Here is a 10,638-nt window from a genome sequence, read left to right as displayed (position 1 = left end):
AGAGGAAAGGCCAAAACAAAAGGGAACAAAAAACCCTCAACAACAAAAAACCCAAACCCTTTTTACTACGCAAGGCATGAGGTCAAAAGCTCAAAGTACAGTATCCCCTTTAAACCATGGAAGAAAGTCATCCACCCAGAGCCTTCATAGACATTTCCTCTCTGAGGCTTCATAACATGCTGAAGACAGGGTCCCGGGGACACAGCCACCCGGCCAGGGTGGGAAGATGGTGAACGGCAAGGTCAGAGGCGCCCGGAAGAGCACTAGCCAAGTATGCACTGGTGGTCCTGATGGAGGGCATGGCTAGCGCACAGTGCCTGACCCCAACACTGAGCCACCCAGTCCCAGGTGATCTCTTGGGTCCATCTCATGTTTTCAAGCAGGAAGAGCTGGCTTTCTGGAAGTCTGCATTTCCCATTCAGCACAGAACATGACAAAGCACAAACACTCTAGTGCCCTTAGTTGTCAAAGGCCATTTCCCACAGACCACCTAACCCAGGCTTGCTCTGCAAGCAGTGAAAAGGGACAAATACATATTTGAGAGGCAACATGCAGCTACTTGGTGGAGGGGAACCAAACAGCAGGGAGGGGCTTCACCAGTCTGCCACGCACTGCCTCAGTGGGCCATTTCTGAACACGGCCGTGCACTCGTGTGCACACCCTCAGCCTCCTTGGCTCTGAGCATCAGTCACAAACCTCATCACCCATCCAGAGGGCAGATCCAGAAGACAGGAGAGCGAGGGCATAGCTGAAGAGACCCGAGGTCAGTACTTCACAAGATTCCCCAATACCCCTCCAAGTGGCTGGAATGACCACATCTTTGGAACTCAACCAATTTCTGAATAAGTCATTCTCTGTTTTCCCTCATAAGGAACCCAGAGCCAGAAGTGTATGAATTCCAAGTTTGAAAACAACAATGTGGACTAAAAAGGGGGAAGCAACACTAAAGAAAACCAGACCAAATATAACTGGCAGAGAGGTTTTCAAGGGGGGGTGTATGCCTCTTGAACACTCGACCCCACACTCCAGGATGTCACCCCACTGAGCAGTTGACACTGGACAGACACTACTGCAGGGTCACTGGCTGCCAAGCAACAGGCTGCACCATCAATGGCCAGGGCCAGGCTGCCATCATCAGAAGGGAGGGAGAGGTGCAGTGACAGGGTTCTGACCCCAACCCCCGCCACTCCCCCTCCACCCCAATCTCAGCAGCCCCAGAAAGGTAAGTGCTGGTGTTCACCTGTTCCCACCAAAAGCCCCATGGCATCCTGGCAGAGGCCTCCCCATGGATTTGCACTCTAAGGATGGGGGTTTGAAACCAGACTAAGACCCTAAGCCCTATTACCTTGAGCTTGGTTCTAAAACCACGTGAAAAGAGATAATTGCACCTTAAAACCTCTCTGCACTAAAAACTGCATTTCATCAGACCGAGGAAGGGATGCGGGGTCAGGCAGGCCTCAGACCTGCCCTCTGCCCCAAGCCCAATTTAAAATCTGTATCTTAGTGGGAAAGAGACCGCAGCTCGGGCACACAGAGGTGGTGAATGCACTGAACTTCACATGCAATTTCCTGGCCTTTCCTGCACAGAATAATTCAGACATTATATATAAATAGAGCAGTGAAACATTTACTTTTTTTCACCTAGACCTACAACATCAATACATATAAATAAATTCTAGTGTTTTCTGTTTTTATTGGGGAGGGGGAGGAGAGAAAATACAGGGGTAGAGGAAAGGGCTGGCGAACAGGTGACCTTTTGTTTTTACTCTTTCTCAACCAGGAAGCTCTGTCGCGCTGACGGCAGGTCCACCGGAAGGGTACAACACCTTGAGCTTGGAACAGCATCCGGGGCTGTTCTGTTGTATTTCAAAATGAGAAAAACCTTTCTTTCCTTCTGACATACAATGCACCCTGGAATTCGGTGTGCGGGCCTGGCCGTGTTGCTGAGTGCTCGGGCGGCGGCGAGCGTGTGTGGCTCCCGCAGGGGCAGCAGAGGGGGGACAGGGCAGAGCAGCTGGTCACGGGGACGGCAATCACACACCCGCAGGGAAGAGAGAGCAGATGAGCACACAGGGCAGGTGAGTGCGGGCAACTCGTCAAGCGAGCAGCCGTCGGAGAAGGGACCTCAGAAACAAGATTCCGGCCTGAAGGGGACCAGCTGGTAGGAGCGCGCAGTGAGGGTGGAGGCAGAAGGGGAGCGCAAAGCTGTCGACGAAGCACTAGAGCATCTGCCAAGACCACCGGCCCTCTCCGGAGGACCCCCGCGTCCGCCCCGCACTCTCGCTGGCGGGACGAGCCCCGCTTCCTGAAAGCAGTACAGGGCCCCGAGGAGTTCCGCGCGCCGCTCCCGGTTCCACGCCGGACACAGCGCTCAGAGCGCGGGCATCACGCAGCTGCGGGGGCCCGAGGGTGCGCTCTGCGGGGCGCGTCCCCACCCACCTACTGCCCGTGCTCTGGGCCAGGCCCTCCCTGGAGCCCCCGGCGGTGGCAGGCAGCAACTCGTTTAGGAACGTGGCTGGCCGCTTAGTTACCCCGAAGAGCATGTGCAAAACTTGACAGTTCCCTTCCCCTCTCCTTGGAATGACAAAATCGGGGATGATTTCCTTCTAGGTCTTATTTTAAGAAGAAACAACAAAAAGCCAGCATAAAATGGCTCACACAAATATTTTGCTAGCGGCATTGCTACACACTTTTCTCCCAGGCGGCCCACAGCCCAGCTCAGGCCCCTCTGGCCCAGCCCCCCAGGTCTGCCGGTGGGAGCAGCCTTCCGGGCCGCACGCCCCTGCCGCAGACCCCAGCAGCCAGCCGTCCGTGCCCGTCCCCACGGGAGGGAGTCTCACGGTTTCCGGGGGCGAGCTGTGTGAAAGGTGGCGGGACAGGAGGATCCAGACAAGAGACAGGCTCAGGAGGAGAGGAGGAGGGCACGTTATGGAAGGCTTCATGGAAGGGCGTGCAGGTCAAACAGCAGCCCCCAGGTGCCAGAGCCCCAGACGCAGAGGCCTGCATGGGGCCAGTGGGGCTGTCAGCTGGCACCACCCGGGCCGCGCCGGGAAACACCAGGGACTCTGTATCTCCATGATTTACCTCAGCTGCCCCGTGGTCAGCATGTCCACTGGCTTTAACAGAGTCCAGGACAGAAATTCTATGTCATGATTACACTAAAAATGCCCCTAAGCTCCAGCAGTCGACCATCAGGCCAGAGGCTGCAACCCAACCGTGACAGCAACCTCACCTGCCTCTCTCCCTCACTGCTCCCGAGCACGGAGCTGCCCCCCGGCGTGGCCTCCATGTTTTCTGTGAGCACCCGCAACCGGTTAACCCACAGAGAGCGTGCGGGGGGGACGTCTGCCCAAGAGTCCTGTGTTAAGATATGGCGGGGATGGCCCAGTGGCCCAGGAGAGAGGGGGAAGTGTGGGACTGGGACAGAGGAGGGGTGAGGGAGAAGATGGAGAAGAACGTAGAAAAGTTCAGCTATGCACACATAGCTTGTTTTTGTTTTCTTTTCCTTTCTCCTTTGTAAAAACTTTAGTTGCTTTTTAAAACAAAAAGCCTCAAACTAAAATGGCCCTGCTGCCAAACCACTGTGCCTGGGGTGGGGTGGGGGGGTGGGGGGGTGGGGGTGGGAAGCGCTGCAGAGAAAGCGCCCTGGCGGAGGGGTGGGACGGGGAGGGGCGGGATCATCTGTACTGCACAAAGGCTCGAGTCACTCCACAGTCACTGTGGACAGGAGACGGGGACAACGTGGGGATGGGGTCGTTTGCTTGCTTGTTTGCTTCGTAGTAAAGCGAGCAGGTCAGTGCCACATATCCACGGGGGCAAGCTTGTTGGACAACGGAGCTTTCGGGAGTGGACAAGGGAAGGGAGGTCTCTCAGTCCGGGCCAGGTGGTTGGACGGTGGATCTGGTGAGATGTCCGAGATGTCCGAGCGTCTGGCTGTGTCAAGGCGGAGCGGCGGCCCTGTCCTCCGGGGGGGTGGGGGGGGTCGAGGCGTGGCCAAGCACCTTCAGGCCTTGCTCTCCTCCACTTTGACCGCCCGAGGCTTGATTGCTCCTGTTCGCTTCATCTGGGAGGCAGCCGAGGGGGCCTCCTGCAGTTTCACGGCTCCCAGGCTGGGTTTTTCATCCACTCGTTGTTTGGCCTTTGGACAGATGAATGGGGACAGAGACAGTTACCCTTATGCAGAAACATCCGTCTGGATACATAGCTCCCACTGCCCCCTGCCTGCTCCTGAGTCACAGAGGAAAGCTACCCTAAGAGGGCCATCCTTTGGTGGAAGGACCAGACTGAGAAGGACCTCCTCGAGGAAGGACACAGGCATGAGCTGCTGTTCCCCTCCCACGGGTGCTGAGGGCAGTGATTCAGGGAGGCAGGAAGATGCTTGGTCCTCCGGGAAGCACCCCGTGATGGCCACAGGCCTCTGCAAGAGTGGCACATCCAAGGCCAACTTGGAAGGACCTTCTCAAATCAGTGCACCTCATGCCGCAAGGGCAAAAAGCCCCCGAGCACACCCAAGTGCACCCCACAACTGGAACTCCCGAATGTTTACCGAGGGGCACGGGGCCACTACATGGACTTGGTCCTCCCCGATCTTCGACAACCACCCCCCCCAACTCCTGCTCTCCAGAAACCTTTTCCCAGGACCCTCATTTGGCCTCAAGGTTCCCACTCAGGGTCCCATTAACCTGCAGGTCTGCGGTCAGCCTCGACTCTGCCCCCCACCGGGGTGTGAACTCTGCAAGAAAGCTTTAGCAGCTCAGTCCAAGCAATTCAAGGAGCGACCCTCCGGGGAACCAAGTTAGGAGGAGCGTAATGAGCGATCAAACGTCCGCCTCCATCAGCCAGGAATGCGGTTTTAATAAAAAGCCACGCCTGCCGTGTGTGAGCTCTGGAGCGCCACTGCATTTTAGAGTAGCCGCCGAGAACAGTGCCTGAAGGCAAAGACACTGAGAAACCCCTTTTGTTACAAAATGGGAAAGCGGCGTTCCACGGGTACTCCCACCCAGCCAAGACAGAGACGAGACACAGCACTTACTAGAGCTACAGCACGCGCACGCACACACACGCGGCTTCTAGAGCTGACCCACAGACCTAACCGAGTCCCAGCGCCTTCACAGCCCAAATCGCTATGGAGGGAGGGTCCACCTTTGGCGCCACCTCCTCAGAGGAATCCGCATCCTCCCTTCTCTGCAGGACAAGGAAGGATCCAGACGCCCACCAAGAGGAGAAATGCCTTCGCCAGGAGGGACTCGGGCTGCCGGCTCCCGGCGCCACGCTCTAAGCGCTAGGGCACGTCTCTCTTTTTAAGAGGAGCACTCAAATGGGTTGGACAGTCCCTTCTCTTTTGGCGCTTGGAGACGGGCCTAAGCGTCCGGGGCTGGAGGGTCTGGAAAGCCATCTTCTACCTGTTGAACGTAGTGTCCCTGCACAGAGCCCATGTTAACTGCTGATCCAGAGGGCTTCCCACTGGGGCTAGCAGAGCTAGGCCTGAAAAAACCAAAGGCAGGGGGTGAGAACACACGCGTCGCCAGAGAAACCGAGTCAAGCCTAGCACACGGCGCGGCCCTGGCTCGGGTGGCGCCCTCTCGGATGGAGGAAAGCCAAGACCTCAGATAGCGGAGTGCAGAGGGCGCCGGGGCAGGTCATAGAGACACGGCCGAGGGCAAAGGGGCCGAGGGCAAAGGGGCCGAGGCCCTGGCTGCGGGCAGACACTGACCGGACAGGTAGACGGGCACTGACCGTCTCTCGGGGTCTAGAGGGTCTGGACCAACGGGACTCTGTGACCCACACCAACGGTCTATGAAGCAGATTTCAGAATGGTGTCAAGTTTATTCCTAGTTTTCACTTTTTTAGGCGGGGGGGGGGGGGGGGGGGGGGAGAAAAACCGAAAGGAACAAAAATCTGTCGGAACATCTTTCCGAATGTGTTCCGTTGACCAGACAACCAGTTCTCCTGGATGTTGACTAAGGGTCAAAAGCTTGAGAAGAGCTGTGTGCGGAGTTCCTCAGGACCCTCGACAGTGGGGGTGCCCAGACCCTGTGCCGAGGGCCACGACCCCCAAGCATGCCCCCCCAGTGTCTGACCAGGGAACCCTTTTTTGGCAGGGCATGCTTCAGAAGCCCTGTTTCCAGAAAACTTGGGCAACACCGTTCTATAAAAATACACCAATTTTCCCCACCCCGCCACAGCACCAACAAAACAAAGGCCATCGTGAAGGCTTCTATCGTCTACATGTTCTCCAAAGAGCCCACTGCCGTCTCTCCTACGCTCACCAGACACGGGCGGCTCTGTCAGCTCTGGGTTTGCCTCTGCGGCCAGAAGCTGCTCACGGCCGCCCGCGGCAGCAGGGGGACAGCATCTGCTTATCCACAGAGCTGCCCTCATCACTCCGGATGATACTCATCATTCTGTGTTGCTATCTACCTGTACTTTTCATACAGTTCTGTTGTTTGGGCCTACATGAAAAATATGGTCAGACCACAAAACAAACTGATAAACAAAAATAAATGAAGCCAAGAGGGTAAAGTAAGAACAGAAAAGATGATGGAATGGGGAAAAGGTCCCACAAATGCCTTTCTCTGGAAATGCAGGTGGAGTGTGGAATGACGGGGCAGACGGGAGGGACGAGGACCCGGCCTCGACGCTTCCAGAGCAGGAGGACGAGATGGTGCTCTGATCTGCGGGAGTGCTGCCCGATTGGAGGGCGGCTGTGTGCCCCCAGAGGGACCTTGGGGCGCCCTGGAGCCCTGCTGCTAACCTCATGGAGCGCCGCAAATCACGCGTGTCTGTTCTACTCACTTACAAACAGGAGGGCGCTCCAGGCATCTCCCACGTCCATCAAGAGCCAACTGCACCCACCCGCGGGCCCCAGGCCGGAGCACGCTGCCTGCCCCTCCCGGCACACTCCTCCTCAGGGGCCAGCAGCTCCGTGGAACCAGAGGTTCTTCAACTTTCTAGTATAGTAAGCAATTCAGTACCGGGACTCATCCGAAGCCACCTCCAAATCCAGTTAAGGGACCTGGGACAGTTACTGGAGGCAGAGACCGAGACCGAGGACGCAAAGAGAAGGGGCCAGTCCGTGCAGTGAGAGGCACTGACGGCCCCGCGAGGCCCGTGCGGGGAACATGCAGCCCCGGGAAAGGAAATTCTCCTTGCCTTCCAGGGAGTGCACTTCCCTGGCCACTGAATCCTTTGGAAAATCTGGTGAGAAAGCTGTGAATAGGTCAAGCCTCACACTATTAAAATGTCAGCCATTCCTTTTCCTACCTTTCCAGAAAGCTCTCCCAAACCAGAGCATTTTATTATGATAACTAGAAGCAAAACCAAGTTCCTGATTTCCCCGCGGTTAACTAAAACATGAGTGTGTCCCAACACTGAAACTTCAAGGTGACACATGGCCTCAAAGGGGACCCGGCCTCAATGTCCCTCTACGGCTCTCCCTGGGCCCCTAAGACTCTTCTGAACCACTGAGTCCTGTCTAGACCAAGTACTGGGTGACGCAGCATCCGACCCCCAGGGCATTTCTTTACCTGTAAGTCTGTGGTGACGGCACGGAGCCTCCTGAAGGAACATTCTGTTTACTGTCGGCAAAGTGGAAGCCCTTCATCTCCATCTGAGAGGACTGAAGACACCAAGAAGGAATGAGTGGTCGTTTGATGGCCCTGGAGATGCCCAGCCCTCACTGACCCACCACCCTGTGCAGAGCCAATGAGAATTTCCAGGGAGAGAGGGATCGTCTAAAGGAATCAGCACTCCCCTTCCCCTCAAGTCTAGGCTTGAGAGGCAATTCTTGGAAACAAGAACTGTCCCGTTTTTGTTCTCTTGAAGTGGGGTGGGGAGAGAGGACTGTGCCCCACCAGGATGGGCCATCAGCAGAGCCTGGACCCCAGTCCTAGACACGCTCTATGGGGATGTCTGGGACCAGTCTCTAAGACGGCCCCATCACAGCTCCCCTGGCCCATCGGCCCCAGGCATCACCCCCACACACCCCTTTCCCTTCTGCTCTGGGTCTCGGCTCATGCAACTAGCTTACACGGGAACCAAGGAGCCCCACCGTGGGGTTCCTAGAGGACTTCACCACGAGCAGGAAACCAGTGGTCTGGTGAGGCCAAGAGCTTGCACCCCAACCCCTGGCCCTTTCTGCCCCAACAGGCTTCCTGACTAGCTAGCAACGATTCTCCCCAGGACGCAGCAGGATGGAGTCCTCCTTACCTCTCTGCTGGTGTTAAGGACCGAAGGCTGGGAGCCGGGTGGAAGGATTCTTCGGGGGCCCCCGACAGAGAGGCTCTGCCCCTGCGGCAGCTGGATGGACTGTGGCAGAATCAGGGGCTGCTGTCCAGAGCCGTACCGCGGCAGGGGGAGCTGGGAGCCAGGGAGCGGCATCGTCAGCTGCTGGAGGACAGGGACAGTCAAGAGGAAGAACGGATGTCGGGGAGGAAGCCATAAGCTACTGTTTACACGTGGCCCCGAGAGCAGACATACGCTATACTTCAGGTAAGACAGTTCGGGATTTCCGCTAGGGCACGCCCTCGAAGGCAGGGCAAGTCTGGCCACCGGAACCAGGCAGGTGGAGAAGACAAGCTCAGGGCTGTGCCAGCAGGTGCCACGCTGTGAGGTGCTCCTGGGGTGAGCGTGGGATGCGAGCGGCTCCTCTCCAGAGCTGCACAGGGACACGTGCACCCCAGACCTTCTTGCTTTTGCCCAGCCAAGGTTTGCCGAGTGCACGCTATGTGCACCAGGGGAAGCACAAGGACATGGTGAGACCCAGGGAGCAGCGAGGACAGGGCCGCACCGGACGCGGACCCAGCATGGGGAGTGCAGGCAGCAAACCCCCTGTGCGTGGGGGCGGGGAAGACTTAGAGAAGGTCAGGGGGGCTTCTTGGCAAGTAATGTCCAAGCAAATCCCCAGAAACGGACGCTGTACGGATGTGTATCTACGTACTCCTTTTCCAGCCACAAAAAGGCAAAACCCCTTTACTGTTTTGCCTCTAAAGGTGATGGAAAACTCAACTGGGTTCTGGGGTTCAGGGTTCCTGGAACTGGAGACTCTTGGATCCTTCTGAAGGCTATTATTAATGGCAGCAGAACATGTGTGTATGGGGGGGGGTGGTGACAGCAAGCTCTCGTGACCACTTCTCAAGTCCAGCACCACGTGGGTGACAGGGAGGGGGGCCTGGAGACTCAGGACCGGGGCAGGGAAGCCACTTGTCTCTCAGTCACTTTCCTCTTCATCCCCCGTGCATTGAGTCCACAGTGGGGGGTCAGAAGGATCTACTGGAATTGCATCATGGAGACGAGTGGCAGCCAGAGCCTCCAGACCCCACACTCCCCCTTGCACATGACAGGGTGCGGGACGAAGAGGAGGACGGCGCTATGCTTTGGAGTGTGTGGGGTGGCCAGACTTGGTTTTAGGGGGCAACCTGGCTGCCGTGTTGAGAACAGACTACTGGGCCCAAGAAATGGCTAGAATCTGAATACTTTCTAAAGGTAGAGCCAAAAGTTCCCGCTGAAGGATCAGAGGGGGTGTGAGGGCAAGTGGGGACCCATGGGTGACATGGACGAGACAGCCAGAAGGGCCGGGAGAAAAATCCGGTTTCGGACTTGATGCTTCGCGCATCAGGCTGCAGATGCCGTAAGACGCCAGAGCAGAAGTGACAGGCAGCCCACGGGCTGGAAATCAGACACCTGGTGGGACTGGGAAGACCCAAGTTTTGATGGGACTTAGAGCCACAGGACCAGACAGAGGTTGGAGGGCAGAGCCCAGGGGGCACGGGGAGATTGCAGACCCCGCAGATGAGGAAGAGGTTTTCACCAGGATGGTGCCTGCAAACCAGAGCGAAGAACACGATTCCAGGGGGTTATGAGCATCCTCTGGGTCAAGTGCTGCCGATGGGTCAGCAGCATGAGAGTAAAAAATAACCATCAGGAATCGACTGGTGTCCTTAAAAAAAAGTTTCATGGGTTTTTTGGGTCTCTTTAATGAGTGGAATAATAGGGTCGGCTGGGTGTAAACAGGAGGCTCCTCCTCCTCCGTGGAGGGCGGCCCTGCAGTGCGTGTGAGGGACCCAGCAGGAGCCTGGCTGGAAGGGCCTCTCCCAGGCACGGCCAGCCCACCCCTGGGGCAGGAGACCCGGGAGGGGGCACTCTGTACAAGATCTCATTTTGTCACTGCTTGTATTTCTCTAGTGACACGGGAAGCAAGATCCCGCAGGTGGAAGGCGGCAAGGAGAAAGTTGCAAGTCTGAAACCGGCAGTGAGGGCAGGGGACTGACGGGCCCGAGTGCGGGGACATGGACACTCCCGAAGGTGGCTGTTGGTGCTTGGCTGCGCGTAGCCCGAGCGGGTCTGGCTTTCCGTAGGCGCAGACGGCTGTGCAGACCCAGGACTGGACTTTACCAAGGTGAGAACACCGGAGGGGGCGCTGAGGGCAAATGCAACAGGACAGCTCCGCTAAGCTGGGCAGGGAAGGAAGTGAGCCCACAGGGGCAGGTGGTAAACGGGTGGCCGGAGCTGGGGCACTAGACGGGGAGAGCCAGAACAGCAGAGCTGGTGACTGGTAAGCCCCTTAAGCTTGAGATGACGGAAGAGGGACTGCTTCTGGCACTGACCAGCCTGGGGACCGTGAGCACAGCGGAGCACTGG

General features: G+C 57.2%; 1 protein-coding gene and 1 non-coding gene across 9 annotated transcripts in view; both read right to left on the bottom strand.

Annotated features, from left to right (window-relative positions):
* Positions 1–1,611: 1,611 nt before the first annotated feature.
* Positions 1,612–10,638, bottom strand: part of PRRC2B (proline rich coiled-coil 2B) — an 86,478-nt gene continuing 77,451 nt past the window's right edge. For 3 of the 8 annotated variants that reach the window (XM_078061905.1, XM_078061908.1, XM_078061906.1), the window contains exons 29-32: positions 8,209–8,388; positions 7,527–7,618; positions 5,403–5,484; positions 1,612–4,138 (exon numbers count right to left, since the gene is read on the bottom strand). In XM_078061905.1, coding sequence (XP_077918031.1) covers positions 4,004–4,138; positions 5,403–5,484; positions 7,527–7,618; positions 8,209–8,388 — 489 coding nt within the window. In that variant the 3' untranslated portion in view covers positions 1,612–4,003. The remainder of the gene's footprint in view (positions 4,139–5,402; positions 5,485–7,526; positions 7,619–8,208; positions 8,389–10,638) is intronic. The other 5 variants (XM_078061907.1, XM_078061909.1, XM_078061911.1 and 2 more) reach the window with 3 other exon arrangements.
* LOC118551342 (small nucleolar RNA SNORD62) lies at positions 9,205–9,290 on the bottom strand. The gene has a single exon (XR_004925016.1). It is a non-coding gene; the product is annotated as a small nucleolar RNA SNORD62 (small nucleolar RNA).

This window comes from Halichoerus grypus, chromosome 14, assembly GCF_964656455.1.
Source record: "Halichoerus grypus chromosome 14, mHalGry1.hap1.1, whole genome shotgun sequence".
NCBI lineage: Eukaryota > Metazoa > Chordata > Mammalia > Carnivora > Phocidae > Halichoerus > Halichoerus grypus.
Note: the sequence above shows the minus strand (reverse complement) of the source record. Positions and strands in the feature narration are given on the sequence as shown.